Here is a 23,287-nt window from a genome sequence, read left to right as displayed (position 1 = left end):
AAGCGTTGGAGTATTTAGTTTAATATAGACTTGAAGTTAAGTTGTTAAAACAATCTTTTGCGTGGTGGTCAATAAAAATGAAACTTATAACAATGGTTTTAAAGGTTGAATGACATGCATAGATTATTGAATTAAACAAGTAACTAATCCTTTATTTATTATTTTTCACAACCACGTCTCCAACATTGGTCAATTTTACACAACTCATGACTGCCTTAGTTTAACCAATTTCTTCGTTATAGTTTTTGTATTGAATATTGAAGAGGTTTATAAAAAAGCCCAGTTTGCTCCGATTTCTCTGACCGCTGGTTTAATAAACAAAAACTGAGTCACGATAGCCATTTGTTAACGCTATAGCTTTTTAGCGTAGGCGTCCCTTGTTCTTTGAACAGCTGCTGGTACTATCAACGGCATCGTTCATTAATTTAATTAAACTAATTAAATTTATAATAGACAATGAATGCACATTGGTATCAAATTGAGATCATACAGTGGATCACTTTCATATATAATAATAAATAGAATAATTAAATGTTAACTAATAAATTATTATTACTTTTGTTTTAATAATAAGTAGTTAGTTAATCTAAACATCTGGCGTTGCCGCTTGGTTGGTTTGGCGGAAAATAACAATAAATCAATTAAATATTTATTGTTCATTAGTGATTACCTAAGTTATTTTTCTGCAATACTTTTTTTATTCATGTTTCATTTCAATTTAGTTAAGGATTTATTTATATATAAAAATAACAAAAACAATGCCACATACAAAATATTCAAGGTTTTTGGTCAATACTAAAATATCAGGTTTATCAGATTTTAGAGGAAAACTACAAAATTGTTTAATGCATATAAATATATCATGAACTTCTTAAATGTAACGCCTGATTAGCTATAACAATTTCTTACTCATAATTATTTTTGCATTTATTAGAAATATAGATTAGGAATGGTTTTAAGAACAATTTTGTGATACTTAGAGATATATTAAATGGTTAAAACGATAAGAACAATGAATTTGTTTTTAACATTTATGTAATATGGTATACTGATTAAGAATGAATTTAACTAACCATAAATCTAAATTGTACCAATCTATGATAAATGTTTGCTGATTGCTGTACTAGCAACAACAATGCTACGAGTAAATAATAAAGGAAACCCTAGTCAATTTATGTTGTCGTTCCTAAAAGGAAGTTACCGTTTGGACCTGAATCGTAACTAACTGCTAGATTCATCACTAGTTTAAAGCATATAACCCTGAGGTGTACCTACAGTGCGAAACGGAATGACTTGACTACCTACTGGCAATTGTTGAACGCGAAAACACGTTTTAAATAGACTCTATTGTCCTATTAAAGCGGTTATCTCATTAATTAGTTAACATTTCGACCTTCAAATACTGTGAGAGTTAAACAATGCGTGATTCTGTCTCATCAGAATTGAATTTTTATAGGTATGCCACAAATTTACAAGCATTGGTTATAAAATTGAATAAAAGGAATGGCAGCTTTTCTTTTAGCACATTTAAATGTCCAAAGATCATCAGGCAATTAATGAACGCATTTTAATAGAAATATAACCAATGCTTAATATTTAATGTATTTTTAGCAAACTCAGAAGTGGATTAAGGACAATTTAATTAACACATCAAACTGTAATCAAAATAAGACCCTAGAATGGCAGAGATGACCTTGAGTGGAGTCACGCACTTGTAACGTTGTGTGTAGGGTTAAAGGCGCCCTTGACAAGTCACTCTCCCCGCCTATCCCAAGTAACCCTTAAAGAATTACACAACAAGAAATATGGATGGCTTGAACGCCACGAGCATACTGAAGCCGATTGTACGATGATCGCTTTATATCGCACAATGAGCGTCTAGCATATAGCAACCGCCGCTAACCGATCGCGACCCCTCTCTAACTCCCCACTGTTTACAGAAGCAAGTCGCGCCACCAGACTTCATATTCCTCTCAGACTACTATTTCCTTCAGTAGTATAATAATGAACACCTTTACCTATGTCACAGAAAACTTATGTGTATTTAATTTGTATGTTCTACAGTGTGTTGTGTATCTAGGAAAGTACATAATTCAGCGAGGCAACATCAAAAGATCAACAGGTAGGTAAATCTGTACATGATCTGATACACATTTTTTTAAAAATAGCACAGTGTTAGTTAGTAGAGTACTACTAAATTCCTTTTCTATAGACGTTCGTTGAAGATCGCTCCAGTTCATATCGGCTGAGTACGGCCGAGGCTCCATTAGTGCGTTGCGCTGCGTTGCGTCGCGTCATCGCAACGGAACAACGCATTGTATGCCACACCTGTGTTGCGTTGACGCTGCGCCAACGCAACGCAAGAGGGTATGCACGCCGACGCAGCTGCGTCTCAGTTCAGCCTTTGCAATGGATAGATACAAACGTGTTCTTTTGTTGCTTTTATTACGGCACCGCCGAAATAAACGTAGAAATCATAGAAGATTCTGGATATCTCCTTTGATAGCATTAAGAAATAGTGATGGTCAGTTTTTTATGCAGGAATATAGGGAGTTGTTATTAGATGAAAATACATTTTTTAATTTTTTTAGAATGAGTGTGGCCAGCTTTAATAATTTGGTTGAAACCTTAAAACCACATATAAAAAAGCAATATACCAAATTCAGGAACCCTTTAGAACCAATTGAAATGATTGGTATTACATTGAGGTAAGTAATTCAAATATCATAATACTCGTAATGTTAATCAGTTATTAATTTATTATCTTTAAAAACAGTTTAATTTAAGTATTACTATTAGGTAACAAAGCAAAGTTATAATCTTCTTCTTGACTATCATCAGTAAAATTATTAATCGTAGTGTTGGTTGAGTAGGTAGCTTCGAATTCATCTGTTCGATACGATGATGGCGATGGTGACTGGGCATGTTGTCCAGTTTGATATCCGCGTGACTGCAATGGTGTTGCTTGATACTGTTGTCCAGTTTGATATCCGCGTGACTGCAATGGTGTTGCTTGATACTGTTGTCCAGTTTGATATCCGCGTGACTGCCATGTTGTTGATTGAGTCTGTTCCCCGAACCGAATTTCGGTAATGATATTTATAACTTTGCTTTGGAATGTCAAAGTTTGTAATTCCGTAAAGCTGTCCAAAGAAGGCAAAATTCCTTTGAAAAATGATAAGTGGCGGTTTTCTTTCTCTTGCAACGCTTTTAATGCTTGCGCCTCGAAATCATCTATTGCTTGGTTTGATCTCTTACGGCTTGCAGGCACGTAGCGAGAAGGACCTGGGGGTAACGAGGACATTTCTTTTGTAGGAAATGGAGAAGATGATGCTGTGTTTTCATTTCGTTCCGTTTCTTCAGACACCATTTCAAGGCTACTATCAGTTTTATTTTGGGCAACTTTCATCAAAAACAGCAACTGATTGTAATAATGATATTTCTTCAATTGTTTTGCCCCTGATCCAGACGAACTGTTTTCTTTTATTTTTTTTACGTATCGAAAAAAGTTGTCCTTCACGCTTCTCCATTTTTTCACAACCTCGTTACCTGCAAAGAAAGAAAAAAATGTGTAAGTACCTAACTTGTCTACACTGACCAATCTAAATGGGCCACCCTGTTTATTTTTTTGTGTTTCTATTTCAGGTACTTAGGCAGCGGAAATTCGATAAACGACTTGCATTTCAAATTTAAACGTGGAAGAGCAACAATTTCTAGAACTATTTCGTCAGTTTGTCAAGCTATATGGAAATATGTTCGACCACTGTACATAGAAGAGATCACAGTAGAAAAACTACAAAATATTGCATTAGATTTTGATCTCAAAGCTAACTTTCCTCATTGCTTCGGGGCAATTGATGGGAAACATATACGTTTAATAAAACCAGACAAAAGTGGCTCTCTGTTTTATAATTATAAAAAATATTTTTCAATTGTTTTGCTGGCGGTTGTTGACTCAAATTATAAGTTTGTTTTTGTCGACGTGGGTGCATATGGTAAGGAAAGTGATTCTACTATTTTTAGAAATTCGACACTGTACAAGATTTTAATGAGAAATGAATTACCATTGCCTGATCCTCAACCACTTGGAAATGATCATAATAACGAGCCACCCATCCCTTATGTACTCGTCGGTGATGAAGCTTTTGGTTTAAGTAAGCATGTTATGCGCCCATACGGCGGATCCAATCTCAATGTGAAACAAAGAGTTTATAATTATCGCCTTAGCAGAGCACGTAGATACGTGGAATGTGCATTTGGGATCATGGCAAATAAATGGCGCATTTTACATAGGCCAATTGATACGTCATATGATTTAACTATTAATATTGCGAAAGCATGTTGTGTTTTACACAATTTTGTTATACAACACGATGGGTTAAAACAACAAGACAATATGGCAATAAGTAGGTTCTCACAATTGAGACCCCATAGCAATGAAGAATCATTAGCCGAAAATTTTATCAGAGATCAATTTGCTAATTACTTTATGAGTCCAGAAGGGGCTTTACCATGGCAGTTGAAAAAGATATAAATTAACTTATGTATTGAATTTACAAATAATATAATAAATAACAACTCACCAATTTTGTTCTTTTTTTGGTCCTCAAACTCCTCGTAATCTTGAAATATTTTTTTACAAACAGCTACCCATTCATTCGCTTTACGAAATTTATCACTGTAATGTTCGTGTGATTTATCCCATATAATGGGTCTTTCTTGGACCAAGGATATGAGAAAATCTATATCAATATCCTGCTCACTCATGGTAAAATAGAAAATGTCGTTACGCTCGTCTAGCTTTCTCCTCTAGCAGTGCATCACTGTCCGTCGTCGCAGCGGAGCTGCGACAACGCAGCGCATCACCCTCCCTCCCGCTATAGTCTCTTGTCCGTCGATCCGTTGAAACGTCGCGCGCGACGACGCAACGGTCTAATGGGGCATGTCATAAAAAATGTATGGAAAATGACGCAGCGACGACGCTGCGACGACGCAACGCAGCGCAACGCACTAATGGGGCCTCGCTCTACTATGCAGGTAATTCATACTAGCTCGACACCAAGTCGTTAACCTTTCAATGTTCAATCAAGGTTAAACACTATACAGCCTGAATTTTTTGTTTATCAAACTTGCGACGTTTGATGAATCAATTTTTTTACGTAACAAGAATGCTTACTTGTAAATGCATTGTTATACAGCCTGAATAGATGATTTAAATTAAAGTGAATCGATCATATAATATAATATGTATATAGGATCGATATGTATAATTACTTGTTCTGACTGGTTGATTGACTTATTCGTCAACGCATAGCATGAACTCCGGAGTCAAGAAAGACGAAATTTTAGACGTTTATAATAAAGTATTAATTGTAAATTGCTTTTTAGCTTCAGGGTTACCTTGTATGATAGAATTTATTTTTTCAAGCAATGAACGTGAAATACAGTTAATTAATAAGCACTTAAAGACGAAAACTTAAAATTAAAGTTACGAGGGTTCCAAAACGCCTTGGTCTGAGATGAGCCCACAACAAACTCAGCCAAGTTTTTTTTTTATTACAGCCATTATAGAAACTTATCTAGAACTAAGTACGAGTAACTACATATCTTATTTAATTTAAAGCCTAATAGAAATAATTAATTTTAAATTAATATTTGTGTATCAGTTTGTTTGGGGAGGTAAATTTAATTAGGATTAATGGTTATAGAGTTGAATCTCCTACATTAAAACCCTATCTACCTAGAACATTAATTGTATCATATCAAATACATAATATCGTGGTTCAGGGCTTTCCACACGCCACATAAATTGAAACCTGTTATTTCAGAGGGAACTAAATCAGGCGTGCGCCGAGTTTGAACGAGACGCTTGCTCACTGGTTCTATGTTTTTGTACCATATAAGCTCTTTGCATTAGGAGGGTACGCTACGCGAGTTATAAAATTAGAGAATTGGTCATACAGTCGCTTTAGAAGGGACTATTTATATTGCCAGTATTCTTCCATTTTGATTCCTCGTCGGCTGAAATTATCCGGCGTTAGTGTTGCCAGGCGTCATGATTAAGCCGGACATAGGATTTTTGATTGCGTGTCCGGTCAAATTAAACGGTGTCCGGCTTGTCAGGCTTAAGCTTTTTAAAGTACTTAGACTACCTTGTTAGTTCAGCGGTTCGGATTACGAGGTTCTAATCCTGAATCGGTCTATGAGATACTGTGAATTTTCTTTCTTCTAAGAAATTATCAATTAAAATTCTAGGGGTGACATTTTTTTTTGGGTTAAGAAGTTGAGAAGTTGGTGGCGCCGCGCCGTGCCGCGTCGGTCCCGGACATTACCATTAACATCGTGGTAGTGGTCGTTAATGAATTTAACATTGTCACCCTAAACCCGCCAACCCACATTGGAGCAGTGTGGTGGTCTAAACTTTAAATCCTCTCTCCGTATAAGGAGGAAGGCCTGGCTCTGTAGTGGGCCTTCAAAATAGGATGACAATGATGATACTTAGCATAATTTGGCAGTCGATTTTATTTATATTTTATAGTTAGTCAAAAAAGCTTGATTTTACTGTAATTATTAATATTGATACACAAAGTCCTCAATAATGCCGGCCGAATTATTGAGGGCTTTTTTGCTCAAATGTCCAGCCAAACTGGCTGGTTTGTCCGGCAAATAAGTTTGGCGACATGGTAACCCTATCCGGCGCCATGCATCTCCTTTTATTGTCACCGCCATGGTTTAACGGTTCCTTTTTCTTATGACTCATTTACAAATACGATGTTTAAAATATCGCCATTGGATGGTGCTTGCGAACTTTAGTGCTTTCTGTTTGCTGTGACTGACATTAAATATGGCAGTAAAAGTGAGCAAATATAGGATTTTACTGTATGGCTATGGATGAAGTTGAACAGCTTGGTTTTCGTAAGACATTCCTCCTCAAACGATTATTGGTACTATTGACTGTAACAAGAATTTTGTAGTATGTCACCGGTGAAGGAAACAATATAATTCACAACAAAATAATATTACAAAGCTGAAGAGTTGGTTTGCTTGATTGAACGCGCTAATCTCAGGAGTTACTGGTCCGATTTGAAAAATTATTTCAGTGTTTGATAGCCCATTTATCGATGAAGGCTATAGGCTATATTTTATCCCCGTCCTATAGGAACAGGAACCACGCGGGTGAAACCGCGCGGCGTCTACTAGTGAGGATATAACACTATACCCATACTAGATGTTACTTATATTATTGCTAGATATGTATGTACATTAAGATTCCATACGGCCATTAACACTTGCCTTGCAGAAATCAAATGACTCATCAGCGTTCGTATAAGCTCATTACATATTACACACTCAAATAGAATAGGTTCCATCTATTCTCAGTATCCCACATACATGTACAATACATATTTGGTTGGTGATATACATTGTATATGGTTTAAGTTCTGTTCTTGGAAAGTAGTATAAAGGTAGTCTTCCACCGTCTTATTGATTTAATTCATCTAAAATTAATGGGGAGTTGAGTAAAAACTTTTAGATGTGATGTACTTTAGTAGTGTTAAAAGAACAGTATTTGTTTGATTTAGGAGTTAAATAATACATATGCATTCAAAAAAAGTCAAGAATTGAGAATTGGATTGAGAATAAGGTTAAAATTGGGTTAAAATCTTACAACTCCACGGACACATTTTTCAGGTATAAACAAGAGGCGGCGGAGTGCTTTTTTTAACCGACTTCAAAAGAAGGAGTAGGTTTCTCAATTCGACCGTTCATATTTTTTTTATGTGTGTTCGCACATAACTTCGTCGTTTATGAACTGATTCTGATGATTCTTTTTTATCTTAAATTATTATTATTATTTAGTTACTTTTAAAAGTCACCTATTAAGTTATGTTTTCTAAAATTTTAACGAAGTAATTATCGTAATTTCGAGCTTACTAAAGCAATCATGCTTGCTTACTCGGATTTGATAGACATATTCGCATTTAAGAGTATAGTAAAACGTTTTGTGACCAGTAGAGGTTCAGCATAAATATTGATCGTGTTATCTCCCGGTGGTCTCGAAGCAGTAACTTATAAGGAAAGATTAGTCAGGTTAAAGGTTGCCCTTCACGGGTTGGGACGCGTTACCATTCTCACGACTCGTAGCTTAATTTTTTGTCGAGATCTATTTTTAATCCACCCTCCTTTAATAGTCAAGTTGATAGAAATACCATATGACATGATATACGATATGTGTCGTTAATGACCACAGTTGAAGACGCAAAAGGCCAAGTGTGGGTGAAGCGTAGGAAAAACTTTGATATATTTACAATATTAGGTACTTTCCGTTTTTGTGATCGTGTGGGAGTCTGGCGTGCATGTGAGTTATAATTATGTGTTTTTACTATTTATACTTACCTCATAGCTTCTAAGGAATTCGTTTAACATTAGCTTAATCAAAAACTTTATTTTTCTCTACAAGTTAACCCTTGACTACAATCCCACCAGATGTTAAGAGTGAAGAGTAGTATGAAATCCACACTCCTTTCGGTTTCTACACGACATCGTACCGGAACGCTAAATCGCTTGGCAGTACATTTTTATCGGTAGGTTGGTAACTAGTCACGGCCGAAGCCTCCCACCAGCCAGACCTGGACCAATTAATAAAACCTCAATCGGCCCAGCCGGGTATCGAACCCAGGACCTCCGTCTTATAAATCCACCGCGCATACCACTGCGCCACGGAGGCCGTCAAATTATATTATACTGTTCGGTCAGTTCATCTAGCATTCATCAAACCGAGCATTTAAAAATACTCGGTTAGATGAAATTTTTGGCGAAGCGATTTCATTACAAATTCAATTTAAATTCGTTTATTTTTAGTAGGTTTAGATTATATACAATAAAGTTTAACCGCCAAGTTTTTCCACAGTTACTACAAACTTTGTTTGTTAGTTATACTGCATTTTTTTAAATTTTGATTGCCCGAGAAAATGACGTAATATTAGTTTTGTGCAAAAAACTAATACTTGTTCAAAGTGCATAATATTTGCTCTCCTACATAAGATGTAACTTTAAAGTAGTCACTCGAGTTTTAGATAATGTCAATGTCGTGTCTAAAATAAATAACTCATTACCGCAACAGCTTGCTGTTTGAAATTGAAGGTTACTTTATAAACTAATCAAAGAAACTACACAGTTTAATACCTGACCTTCTTTTTTGTTCCATTTTGTACAAAAACAATATGGTTGCTCGCAATCTATCAGCATTACGTAAAGTCATCATCATCGTCATAAACAACCTATATTCGGCTTACTGTTGAGCACGTCTCCTCTTAAAACGAGAGGGGTAAGGCTAATATTCCACCACACCACGCTGGCCCAAAGCGAATTGGCAGACTTCACACACGTATCTATATAATTAAGAAAGTTCTCGGGTGTGCAAGATTCCTCTTCCTCAAAATGTTTTTCCTTCACCGTTTGAGACACGTTTTATTTAATTTCTTTAAACGTACCGGATTTGAACCGCCTTCCAAACCGAACGCAGAGGTCATATCCACTGGGCAATCACGGATCTTTACGTAAAATAAGGTAAAGGTATTACGTAAAGTAAGGCCGTGTTTCTTGATAAAGATAGCTTGCAATAATGTAGGTAATATTTAGGGCTGTAGGTTACCTAAATGTCAAAGCAGTATATTGCCCGTGAAATGTTAACCTGTTCTTTATCGTGGAACCGTGAAGGTGATCGCAGCCCTGATTATTTAACATTGATGAGAAATATTACAGCCAACCGGAAACATTGTGAAGTTGAAGCTCTGCAATGTAATATTCAAGTTTCTTCCTTGTTCATGTACCTAAGAATATTTACCAGCAAAATATGCTTTACTTTGTAGCAAATGGATGTTTCAAAAATTCTTTACCATAGAAACTACTCAAAGAAAAGAAAGAAGTGGAACCTTATTGTTCTTTAACTTTCTACGTCATTTCTGTCACCTCTACTACGAGTACTCTATCCGGATCACAAAGAAAAACTAGTAAAACCCTTGCCCTGTCCTGCATTTAGTTTTTTAAAAAATGTCAGTAAATTGATAAAACAAAACATATCATTTTTAAGAGCCCCAAAATATAAGAAACACTTTTGACCCGTGATATGACTACAAAAAGTTTCTATATAACAAGTCCTAACAGTTAATATGTAAGTTCAATTATATAAAAGGTTCCATTTTTAAGAGCCAAACAAATTGAAACAGTGATACCTATGATGACTAAAAGTTTGTAAAGTAAGTACTATAATTATATAGTCATAGTTGACCTTAAGTAACTTAACTAATCAAAGACTGTGTAAGTATTTTTTTTGCACAGTTGTTTAAGTATAGCAAAGAAGTTCTTATTTTACAATTACTTAGATCGATTTGTGTTGTTCGTACGTCTTTAATCGTCGTCAATCGTTAAATCGTTAATTAATTCGTCTTTAGTCTTTAAAATCCGCTTGTCTTCGTTAGAGATACGGCTTTAAGTCTCGATGCTGTTGCAATTCTCATATCTTAATTAAATAATTAATGGAGTCAATTGCCTGTCTGCAATAACAATTAATTACTTTTATATTTAATTGTTTTTCAGTGTTTTAACATCGATTTGTACTTAGACGTATCTGTTAATCATTCATATCGTTGCTGCTTTTCTTTTTAACTTCAATTTTAACCGACTTTAAAAAAAGGAGGAGGTTCTCTTCTCAATTCGAGTGTGTTTTTTTGCTAGACAGAGGAAGTGAGATCCAATCTTTATTTCCAATATTTATTTGTTGCAAATCCTCAATCCTGACGCTGCAATAATAACCTGAAGTCTAGCATATAACTTAGCAGAAATTCGCCCGACTTCAAAATGTATGATCTCACCAAAATATTATTATACTTAAGATAGCGATGCTTAAGATAGATTGGTTTTCGAACTGCATAAATGGTTTTCTGAAAATTGCATTGTATTTTCCTTAATTAGAAATTTCACAAGAGATCAATAAAATCTACTATCGAATTTTAGGTATACACACAATAAAACTTATAAATGAAGATCTTGTCTTTTTTTGCTTTCTTTTTTTCTTACAATAGATAGGTAAGTTAAAAATACGAAATCAATTAAACATATATCTCTTTTAATGTATTATGCCATAAAGTACAAGCGAAAATAAATATTTCTTCTTCAAACGGATTAAACTGTTAACAATAAATATCTACTTACTTTTTATATAAAAGAAACAAAGTACCGTGGCACAGGCAACCGACCTTCGTATCCGGGCCTCATGGCCAAATTGCCGCCAGTGCATTGTTCGGTGGACGTTGCAAAAATAACTGTGAAACGGTCATTGTGATAAGCAATTAATGCTAATTTCACAACTTGATCCGCCTTACATCAAAGCTGGCTTTGGTCGAATCATTATCATTAATGTCTGTTTTAATAAATAAATACATTAATATAAACTATCTGATGTTGAAAATTCATAACGGTCTTAATTTAACCTAGCAGAAATATGATGTTTTTATTTTTTCATTAAATCTTATTGACCGTAACGATACAGAGCGTATAATATAATACAATACCAACTCGTATATGTATATAGTGATATCCCAGTGGATATGCACCTCCAACTTTTCAGCTGTGTGCATTTTAAGGAATTAAATTTAACGTGTCTTAAACGGTGAAGCAAACCATCGTGAGGAAATCTGCATACCAAAGAATTTTCTTAATTCTCTGCGCGTGTCAAGTCTGCCAATCCGAATTGGGCCAGCGTGGTGGACATACTCTCATTCAGAGAAGAGACTCGAGCTCAGCAGTGAGCCAAATATGGGTTGATAACGAATATGTGTAGTATAGATCCAAACGATCATATAAGCTAATAAAATAATACATAATATCTATGAATATCACACAATTATCCCTTTAGTCGTTCCGGAGACTCGTTGACGCAGGCAGACAGATCGGCTTACAATGTAACCATTGTTTATTGACAAATATATAATAAAATATTAATATACTTACAAGAGAATGAAAACAAAAAAGACTTTTTTTTTAAATTAACAATATAAAGTCTGGCTTCAAAATATCTTGACATGAATAGCAGCTTTTTGGGCTTAACACGGATATAAATTGGTGTGTAGTCCGAGTGATATGCTTTTAGCGAGCGTGCCTTCGCGCTTCTCAAATACGTTCAGTGATTTCGGAGATTAGCGTGAACAGACAAACTAAATCAGATAAACTGTCTGTGCTAAAGTTTGTCTAAATCGATTCAGCAGTTTTCTTCCGTCTGGAAAAAGTGTAGAAAAAGATTTAAGAGCTATGTTTTTACACTCTGTAATTAAGAGACGAATGTCAGGAATCAACAACATTTAACAATATTGGACTTTTCTTTCTTCCACAATCAAATAAGTTGCAAGCAACTACGATCACGATATATAATATCCACTAGTACATTTTAAAGAATCAAATGTCTTCACCCTACCCGCTTTATATGCGTAACAATGATTCTAAGCTATTCCCTCGTCGCCTATGCCTATGTAGATGAGAAGATGTCTGTACCTTTCAATGCGCCATTAAAAATAGACTGATGATGATGATGATGATGACATTGCGAATCTGGAGATCATACTAGCAGTTTACAATATAACATGTTCACATAACATTTGGAGACGCCGCACTAGAAAGCGCAGCGTTAGTCGACCCTCCACCAGGTGGACTGACGACATTAAGCGAGTCGGAGGGACTTGCGGGCTCAGGATCGTGATGTTTGGAAGTTCTTACAAAAGGCCTATATCAGTGGACGTCCATCGACTGATATGATGATGATGAACATTTGAACAATGAAATGAAAAGCGTGTTCCGCTATAAACACCGCTTCGCCTGTGATTTATTCCAACGGATACGCAGACCAAACTTTTACATTAACGCAGTGTTCAGAATTCAGATGCCACTGTAATGAAACAAAATGGGGTATAGTGTTTTGGATCACGATGATCTGGCAAGCTGCCATTTTTTAAATGGGAAATATAAAAGACAAGAAGAAAACGAGCTTTTTGTTTGAAAATAACTCTTTTGACCCTGATCGGTCAAATAAAGCGCAAAGAATTAGGCTACGAATTTATCGATGAGGAAACGACTTCCATGTAAATTTTAATCATACGATTATTTACTCGTAATAAATACGGCTGTATCTACTTTATATTTTACAAGAAGTAAAAAAAGAATATCTTTGTTCCACACAAAACGAAAAATACAAAAAAAATAAATACGCTGAAACGATTGAAATTATTCGTTAACTGAAGTTCCAAAATAAACCTTCTAGTGTTTGAAAGTTTGTATAAAATATTTTTTCAAAAATTTAGATAGATAGATCATTCCTATGAAACTCCAGGCAGGTAGGTGTTTCAATTATTTATAGAGTGATAAAAATTTACATTTCAATCGTTATTGAAGCTATAAAATGAAAATGTTACCATTTCACGCCGACGGTAACGCATATAAATATCCTGCTTGAAATTTTATAGATCGGCGCACAGGATAGCCCGGTAACCCACGTTAGAGCAACATGTTGGGCACTTCAATGGTGCTGCCCTTTCCTACAAGGGAGACCTGCAGGGTTATTATGTAACTCGGTGTACCATTCAAATAACATCAACACAATACAACAAACACAATAACAATTGTGATCATCTAACAGAGTTATTTCAACGAAATTACGTAAATAACGGTTTTTCGTTAAAATTATGTTTTTACTTGCTACTACCATTACTATATTACTACCATAAACGAAATAAACGATAGATTGCATAAACGAAAATATGAAGACGATGTAGTGACTTTTTATTTGAACGGTACACCGAGATACATAATAACCCTGCTGACCGTTAAACTTTTAACCATTAGACATTAGACTGATAATCAGTAGAGTACAATATAATTAAGTACGTATAAGCAAATAATGTATGTGTGTTCTATAAATTTGTTATAAGTATATTATAATGATGATTACACAGTATGACCAATGATTTGTACACAATAGGCAGTTATCCAAAACGCGATAAACGTAGGTACTGCTAGTAAAGATGTTATCTTAAAAATTCAGTAAGTATTACGTATGTTACACAAGAGTAGTGATTGATTAGCTATTGATACTTTGATTACAAGAATAAAAAACAATTCATAAGTATTTTTAATGATACTGGTACCTACGTTTGTTATGTTTTCGATGAATAAGTGTATAAGTATGTTATACTATCTATTAACTTTGAGTAACTAATTCATTTCAGTTATTCAACTTATTTCTCGATTTAATATTCAAACACTTGCTATCTTATAGCTATTGTTTTACTTTAACTTTTGTCATTTAGCTTATGTACACCATCTTAGACGAAGCACCCGGGAGCATTTCTAAAGATTCCCCTATTATTTGCATCTGTTAAACGGAGACTGTAAAACTCAGTTGTACAGAATGCTTCAGGATGTTGTTTACGTTAACTTAGTGTCATTTATCTCTACACTACCCTTGACATTATCAGTTCTGTAAAAAAATTAGTAGGACTTTTAGAAATTCCTCTATTATTTTCATCTGGTAAATAATGTCTGTATAACACAGAATGTTCCAGTAGGCGTGCCATCTTAAACTCTTCTGTCTCAGTTTTTAAAAATGTTACTGTTTTACGTTTACTTTCTTTGTTTATTGTCTTTTATCTTTATTCTATACTCTATCTAAGACATTATACCCTTCTGTGAAGTACCTAGGAGGATTTCTTAAGATTCCTCTACCATTTGCATCGGTTAGATGGAGATTGTAAAAGCACAGTTGTACAGAATACTCCAGTATGTAGCATGCCTTCTTCTTAAACTCTTCTGACTCAGTTCTTAAAAGTGTTATTGTTTTACGTTTACTCTCTTTGTTTATTGTCTTTTATCTTTCTTCTATACTCTATCCAAGACCTAGTAAAATACCTAGAAGAATTTCTCAAGATTCCTCTACCATTTGCATCTGTTAGACGGAGATTGTAAAAGCACAGTTGTACAGAATGCTCCAGTATGTAGCATGCCTTCTTCTTAAACTCTTCTGACTCAGTTCTTAAAAGTGTTATTGTTTTACGTTTACGCTCTTTGTTTATTGTCTTTTATCTTTATTCTATACTCTTTCCAAGACCTAGTAAAATACCTAAAAGAATTTCTCAAGATTCCTCTACCATTTGCATCTGTTAGACGGAGATTGTAAAAGCACAGTTGTACAGAATGCTCCAGTATGTAGCATGCCTTCTTCTTAAACTCTTCTGACTCAGTTCTTAAAAGTGTTATTGTTTTACGTTTACGCTCTTTGTTTATTGTCTTTTATCTTTATTCTATACTCTTTCCAAGACCTAGTAAAATACCTAAAAGAATTTCTCAAGATTCCTCTACCATTTGCATCTGTTAGACGGAGATTGTAAAAGCACAGTTGTACAGAATGCTCCAGGATGTGCATGCCTTGTTTCTCGGACGCATAATTTGATAGTGACATAATACCCTTCTGTGTAGTACCTAGGAGGATTTCTTAAGATTCCTCTACCATTTGCATTTGTTAGATGGAGATTGTAAAAGCACAGTTGTACAGAATGCTCCAGTATGTAGCATGCCTTCTTCTTAAACTCTTCTGACTCAGTTCTTAAAAGTGTTATTGTTTTGCGTTTACTCTCTTTGTTTATTGTCTTTTATTTTTACTCTATCCAAGATCTAGTAAAATACCTAGAAGAATTTCTCAAGATTCCTCTACCATTTGCATCTGTTAGACGGAGATTGTAAAAGCACAGTTAGCAATGCTCCAGGATGTGCATGCCTTGTTTCTCGGACGCATAAATTGAAGAAATGGACTAATGCAGCGTGTCCGCCCACCCTAGCCAGGCGTCTGCATGCCCGAGGCAATGGAATGCTCTGAGAGAGCTCGTTGCCATTTATATCGACATTTATTATTTCACTATTGAATGTCACACATGTTTTTGTTTTGACTTATCTAGTTAGGTAACCATATCAAATATATCAACAGGGTTATAGGTACTTAAGTTTTGTTCTTCTCAATCAGTTTGTGTATGAAAAGTTATCTACCAATATTGTTGATAAAAGATTATTGTTAAAAAGCTTTTACCTAACGTCAAGTTTGTCCGTATGGGTCCAATGGAAACCAAAGGGTTTAGGGGGATTAGAGGCCTATGAATGGCCAAAATTTTACGAAAATAATGTCGCGGTCTGAAGATGATCAAAATTTATTATGATTATATTGTTAATATTACTTAATAAGATCATAATAATTTTCCTATAGTTTGAAGGGAAAAATATATTATTTAACTTAGTGATTACTCGACAATGCCACAACTAACTTTCGATTATACTGTCACAAGTCGTGTTATTATATTTTTGGATTGCGTTAGTATTCTCTAATGATTTACAAAGGTCTCATGTGGCAGCATCTTGGAAGGAATAATCAACCCTCACAAAAATCTTTGAACCACTTCTCCTAAGCTTATAACTTAAATTATGCATGCTTCTTTTATTGTAGTGATTTCTTAATTAATACAAACTTGCTTGCTTGCTACTGCATCCAGGGCTGTCTCCTCGTGAGGGTAATCTTCAACGGTCCGGTAAAGAACACTTAAAATCCAATTAAGTGCTCATTACTGAACTGTTGATTTGATTGACCTCAGACGCACCATGCACGGCTCCTGTGAACCAGATGTTCGAGAAGAGTTGGGAGGATCAAGAAAGCAATCTACATCAAATTAGTGCGCATATTTCATGTGTGTGTGTGTGTGTGTGTGTGTGTGTGTTCTGTGTGTCTTCATACATTTTCTTGGGTCCAGACAACGGACATAAGCGTAGCTTAAGTGCTTTATGTTCTGTGGTCCAGACCATTAGAGGAAAATGTCAAAATGGGTAATGATCCAGTCCATTGTTCTTAAAAATAGGTTTTATATATATTATATTAAAAAAAACATATACTTAATGTGTTACTTATCTAGTTAAAGTCAAAGCGTTTATAATACTTATACCTACTTATAAAAATTAACGGGTTATACATTTACATTACAAACAAATTTTTCCGCTTTCGATTTTCGATATATACTCATAACTAGGATTTCGCAGTTTTTTATACGATTTCGTTAATAACACTTGACAACGATAAGCTGGGTCTATCAATTATATCTATTCGAATTACTGATTTAGCAGTAGCGGAAGACCATAATGAGCTTAACATTTGCCGACTGAACGACTAGCTTAATCACAGGGGCTTAGTATTTGGATGACGTCATACAATGTACATTGTACAAATGGACATACCGAATTATAGTTATAGATTCACTAAAGCTATGTCATAATCATTAACAGCTTATCTAACGACTCACTATAGGGCCAGATCATCGCGAAGAATTAATATGGAGCTTAGACCCACCACGCTACACCAGTGCTGGTTGACGGGCAGAATGCATGTACTGCCCAGAGGAAGATGATGTGAAAATTATACGTAAAGGCCAAATATAAATATAGTCCAATATTCAATAAAATCCCAAATTCAGCGCAAATTCAACCTTATGGATTGAGTTTAAGGTAGAATTTGCAATTGCGACTACTTTAATTGAGTGCCAAGAAGTTGTTTGGCACTCAGAGTGGGGACGTTTTTTGGTCGCTGATTGTGCATCCACTTTTAATAAGATATCGATGATTGGTCTCAAATAAACACAACATATACTCGTACTCGTAATATAAATCCTCCTCCTTTTTGGTAGTCGGTTAATAAGCAAAATGATTGTGGAGCGTTGGCCTCGCTTAGCTCGTTTAGGTGTAGGTACTATTTGAATTGATATTTTATGCAAACAATCGAATATTATCCCAGTCGCTCTATAAGCAACTATAATATGACATTCAAAGATTGAGAAAACGTGATCGAAACAAAAAAATACTATGAAACTGACTCCGCTTGTGCATTTTAATCTTGAGCTTAAAATGCACAAGCGGAGGATAAAAGTCGTTACGTGAATCATAAGAAGATTATATGTATAGACAGAGGGCCTGCGATGGTCAGATCTACTTCATTGTAGAAAGACTGTTATAGCTTGGCAACTTCGTTCGTAACACCCGGTGGTCTGCGCGGGCCGGGGGGCGTGTAGCGATGAAGGAAATCCCGCGACCGATGCACCTCTTTTCTCTGCACGCACGATTTCACACCCGCGCAGTCTTTCCCCCCGTCGCCTGTATATCATGCGAGTGTCATCAACGAACTTGCCAGACTATAGAAGAAGTTTTTCAGCCCAAATTCCTACAATAGGTAAGTATGATAGCCTTTCAGCCCATTATACCAGCACATACATACCAAAGTTAAGTACTGTAGCCAATGTTGGAGTTTGGACTGTGGTGGCTTTTGAATAGATTCAGGTCCTCAATTGTCTATTTATGGACTGTATTTATTTGATATTTTCTTTTTTTTATTCTTTACAAGTTAGCCCTTGACTACAATCTCACCTGATGGTAAGAGATTATGCGATCTAAAGTGGAAGCGGGCTAACTTGTTAGAAGAAGGATGAAAATCCACACGACATCACATCGTAACTAACCACGACCGAAACCCACCAGCCAGACCTGGACCAATTAAGAAAACCTCAATCGTCCCAGCCTAAAGGCAAAGACGTACCGCCAGGCGATTTAGCGTTCCAGTACGATATCGTGTAGAAAGCAAAGGGAAGGTAGATTTTAATCTTACTCCTAACAAGTTAGCCCGCTTTCGTCTTAGATTACATCATCACTGGTAAGTGTAATCAGGTGAGATTGTAGTCAAGGGTTAACTTGTAAACAATGAAAATAAAAAAATAATATATAGGAATATGTAAGAATACGAAAGTATATGTAAGAATATGTAAGAATACATTATGTATGATGCAGTGTACTGAGTGTATGCACATCAATATGGTATTATTAAGGAAAATACTTGTTCAATTTATAATACCGCCTATTTAGCGAGGCAGAAACAATAGAGAGGCCATTGGTAGCCGTTCTCGTATGTATCATGGCTGAGTCACAGTTGCGTCACACGGTTTCCTAACTTGTCTCCATTAGCGACTTCGCTGATCACCTTACAATGTGTGACGATTATTGACCCCGAAGATACAATAGAGCATATCAAATGAATTCTAACATGAAGACGAAGAGATATGTAAAAGTAGAGCTGCTTCTGCTTTTTGTGATCGAGGAAGTTTCTACTACCCTCATACTTAGACATTTCTGGCATCTTGCAGCTCTCCTCTCCTGTGTGCCGGTCTTAATGAATTTTTAGGCACAGTGTATTAAATTTATTTAAAGCAGAAATATACTTTTGAAAATTCAATTTAGTCTTTCAATGAATTGTGACTTTAATGCCGTCGATATATATGGAAACAATGAATAATTCAATTAGGTTATGTCTGGCACGGGAATCAATATTTGTTTCAAGCAAGTACGCAAAGAAACTGCACTTTGTCGGTGCTTGTTTTTAGGGTGTAACAAAGCGTTTAATATCAACTTATGCTAGCCACAAACGGTCAATTATTCTCACGTTTCTGTAGTATCCACGACTATAATCGATCGTGTGTTGGTCACTGCGTACATGACTTGTATAGTATGCCGCGTGGGTACTGCCGTTTGCTTTTCAGAAACGTCAGAATAATTGACCGTCAATGGCGACCTTTACTGAGGAAAGATGTGGTCCCAAAAATGCCTGGCAGGTTGCTTTCATAGTGAACCCAACATTTACATACATTTTAAATGGTTCGAATGTAAATGTAGCGTCAGCAATGATATCAATTCGGAATGCAATTTCTATCGAGAATGCTTACAAAAGTTCGAAAAACCCGAGTAAATACGAGATCTTGGAAAGTTTTTTTGTACGCGTTGCTTTCATAATATTTTTCCTCGTCCCTTGGATGTTGGGACTTACAAGTTTCCATAAAAGGCTTGTAGCATGCTAACGCACCCACGCTCAATATGTAGGGGGACGAGAAACCTACGTTTTAGTAATCTAAACTAATATTATAAAGAGGTAAAGTTTTGTGGTTGTGGGGCTATTCTCTATACCTACTGAACCGATTTTGAAAATTCTTTTACCAAAACAAAGCCACGTCATTTGTCAGCGTCATAGGCTATATTTTATCGTCGTATTCCCACGGAAAAGAACTATGCGGGTGAAACCGCAGGGCGTCCTCTAGTTCAAAATATTCTTTTATGAACATTAAGCGCTGGCTTCAACTGGCTATCCGGTTGCGGCGGCTGGATAGACACATATTCAATAATTAGTAATCGTTAGAAAACAAATATCTTCTTTATCTCTATCAGAATGAAACCATAGTGATTGCGTCTACGTATGGAGACCTTGAAGTGTATGAAGAATGTTATAGCTTTTAATATTAGTGGTAGAAATCTTTTTGATTGAAATAAATTAAACGTTATTAGATTTTATTTTTCTAAAGCAAGCAATTATTCACAAATAATGTCCTATTTTAGATAGTTTCAGTATACATATATATACCTACCTAGTTTTGTTCATACTATTTAATTTTTATAATATTAACAATAATAATCTGTGCTGTTTTAAGACTTGTATCGAACCAATTAGGAATTTCAAGACTATAGTAAAAACAAAACCCTTTTAGATAGCTGTGGGTACATGATCACTGCTTTATATTGAATGTTTAGTAATTGAATCATCATCATCATTGACAATCCATATTCGGCTCACTGTTGAGCTCTAGTCTCCTCTCACAATGAGAGGGGTTAGGCCTTAGTCCACCACGCCGGCCAAATGCGGATTAGCAGACTTCACACACGTAGAGAATTGAGAAAATTCTCAGATATGCAGGTTTCCTAACGATGTTTTTCCTTTACCGTTTGAGACACGTGATATATAATTTCTTAAAATGCACATAATTAAAAAGTTAGAGGTGCATGCCCTGACTGAATTCGAACCTACGCCCTCCGAATCGAAGACAAAGGCTATATCTACAGGGCTATCAGGTCTCTCAATTGTGATTGAATACCGAAACTAATTTTGCTTGCGGACATCAGCGTCCATACTCCATTGTTTTCGCAACGGTTGGATAGTTCCGTGGTCGTTTGATTGACGGTCACTTTCTGTTAACGTTTTCGGTTGATGATTGACGAGAACTGTCTGGTTGGTATGTTAAACCTGTGCTACTACGGTTCATGAGGTTCTGGGATCGAGGCTGGGTAGGGCTGTGAATTACGTTAATCTTCCTTCCGAGAAATTTTCAGCAGCAGTCTAGAAATTGAATTGTTTTATGTAGTCTACCTCGGATAGCCCATTACATTAATTAGTAAAAATAAAACAAAATATAATGTGACACGAGAATTTTTAAAATACAACCTCTAAAGAGTAGAAAGAGGTTGAAGTTTTGTTAATTGAAGCTTTTAAAAAATCTAAACCTCTTTTAGAAAAACCGGCAAGAAACTCAACAGTTGCTCTTTTAAAAAAAAATCATACAGTATTATAATTTACAATTGATAACAACAATACTAGTTCTTATAGTATTACTTCCTGTGTGAAGGTGGAAACTGAGCCAATGGCCTCCTAGCACCTATCCATTAAGGAACTCATCAATGGTGTAGTAACCTCGACTAATTTACTGTTTTTACCCGACTGCAGGAAGGGTTATGTTTTTCGCGCATATCTTGTATGTATGTATGTCATATTCTTTATTATCTCATATCTTCCAAACCACTGAACGGATTTACGTAATTAGGATATCGGTAGATTTGTCTCAATAACCCAAGTGTTTATAGATAGGTGAAACTAAAATAAAAATAACAAGACGACTGTGAGACGCTATAGACTCGAGGTAAAAAAAAAAAAATCGACTGCATAAAGTATAAAAAAACTGAAAAGAAAAAAAACAAGCTCAGTCCAGAAGTGTAGAAAGCAATTAGAAAACAGTCGGGACCTATTGAATAATGTAGAAGAAAATCATTCTAACCAATATATAAGGATTTTGTTATAGAAGAGTACATCCATAGCTACTGTGTTTTGACGTGTCATGTCTTCGTGTTCCAGGGCCACCGCCACGGCTGGGGCTGAAGGCGGCGAGCCCCAGCGTCCCCGACGAGGACTGCAACAGTAACACCAGCCTCGCCGGAAGCCTCCACTCGACGCACGATGAGCTCGACGCCCACTGCGATAACTCCGGATATTTATGGCTGCTCGATTATAAGTAAGTATACTGTTCATCTTTTTTAACAAACTTTAAGCCTTTAAAACTCCTCGTTTACCCGCCGGCCACACTGCACGAGTGGCGTGGGAAGTATCTAGAGAAGTAGGCAGAGACGTCGTGTGCTGCTCCCAATTTTGTTGGCGTGAGTGCAATGCAAAGGGCTAGTTCGGGGAGTAGCGATAATTTATTTGCGCGAGAGCAGTGTGTAGGCGAACTGGACATCATCGTGGCAGCGCGAACAGCAGCATGAAGTAAGTAGCATAGACTTGAACCAGAATGGCCTTGGACTCTTGGATTTGATTCTTGCCTGCTGGACTTGTCTCTAAAATGATTGAGTGGGATGTCAAGTAAAACAGGACAAAATTCTGTATAATTTCAAATACAAGCCTAAAATGTAGGTTTACAATAACCAAGACCCTAGTGAAAACCTTATAAATATTTTGGTACCCACACAAATATAGTAACAATTTTACTGTAATCTATTAGGCCCATTTTATTTTAATCTTACAATTACCATACCCACGAAAATCATCAGTTTTAATGCTTAGAGTATATATATAGACAACTAAGCGAATTTAAAATACACTCACCTTTGATCTTTAACTTAAACAAATATTAGCTTTCTGAAAGTGAAGCATTATTATAATGAGTTATTTAAAGAGAAAATTACCAATTTGTATAATAATTTAGGCAAACACGACCCTTTTTACGTAAAGGTCAGATAGATTAGCGATGTTCGTTTCGTAAAGTGACGAAGCATTAAAAGGTTAACATATTTTGCCCTTGCTCCACGCAAACGATTTACGCTTACGTAAATTATAATTAGTCAATTTAGTAGTAGAGCTTTTTGTGACAAACGTTATCCGGGGTAATACTATTTATATTTCCAAGCAGCGTTATCCGAACTTCAGGTCTACTACTAATACGGCCAAGACTGATACCTTCTTCTTCTGATAGTGCCACCTCCTACCTGAGGTCAGCAATCATTAAGGCTAATTTCATTTTGTTCACTGCTGCCCGAAAGAGTGATCTGGTACTCATTTTAGACCATTGGCGTAAGT

The 23,287-nt window shown here is 35.8% G+C and overlaps 2 protein-coding genes across 11 annotated transcripts in view; one reads left to right on the top strand and one right to left on the bottom strand.

Moving 5' to 3' along the window:
• The window catches only part of LOC112043605 (uncharacterized), a 113,979-nt gene that overhangs the window by 55,653 nt on the left and 35,039 nt on the right, over positions 1-23,287 (top strand). For all 10 annotated transcript variants that reach the window (XM_052883851.1, XM_052883850.1, XM_052883849.1 and 7 more), the window contains one exon: positions 22,070-22,226. In XM_052883851.1, the coding sequence (XP_052739811.1) occupies positions 22,070-22,226 (157 nt within the window). The remainder of the gene's footprint in view (positions 1-22,069; positions 22,227-23,287) is intronic.
• On the bottom strand, positions 2,244-4,859 carry LOC112044406 (uncharacterized). Its single transcript, XM_024080248.2, has 2 exons — positions 4,584-4,859; positions 2,244-3,549 (listed from the first exon to the last, which is right to left on the bottom strand). Exons 1-2 carry the CDS (start codon positions 4,765-4,767, stop codon positions 2,783-2,785), a joined length of 951 nt encoding a protein of 316 aa, XP_023936016.2. The 5' UTR covers positions 4,768-4,859; the 3' UTR covers positions 2,244-2,782.

Source organism: Bicyclus anynana, chromosome 10 (genome assembly GCF_947172395.1).
Source record: "Bicyclus anynana chromosome 10, ilBicAnyn1.1, whole genome shotgun sequence".
Lineage (NCBI taxonomy): Eukaryota > Metazoa > Arthropoda > Insecta > Lepidoptera > Nymphalidae > Bicyclus > Bicyclus anynana.
Note: the sequence above shows the minus strand (reverse complement) of the source record. Positions and strands in the feature narration are given on the sequence as shown.

Coding starts and splice junctions, on each gene's coding strand:
- LOC112044406 (XM_024080248.2), bottom strand. CDS start 4,767: ATGAGTGAGCAGGATATTGATATAGATTTTCTCATATCCTTGGTCCAA. Junction 3,550..4,583: donor CCAAAAAAAGAACAAAATTG/GTGAGTTGTTAT, acceptor CTTTCTTTGCAG/GTAACGAGGTTGTGAAAAAA.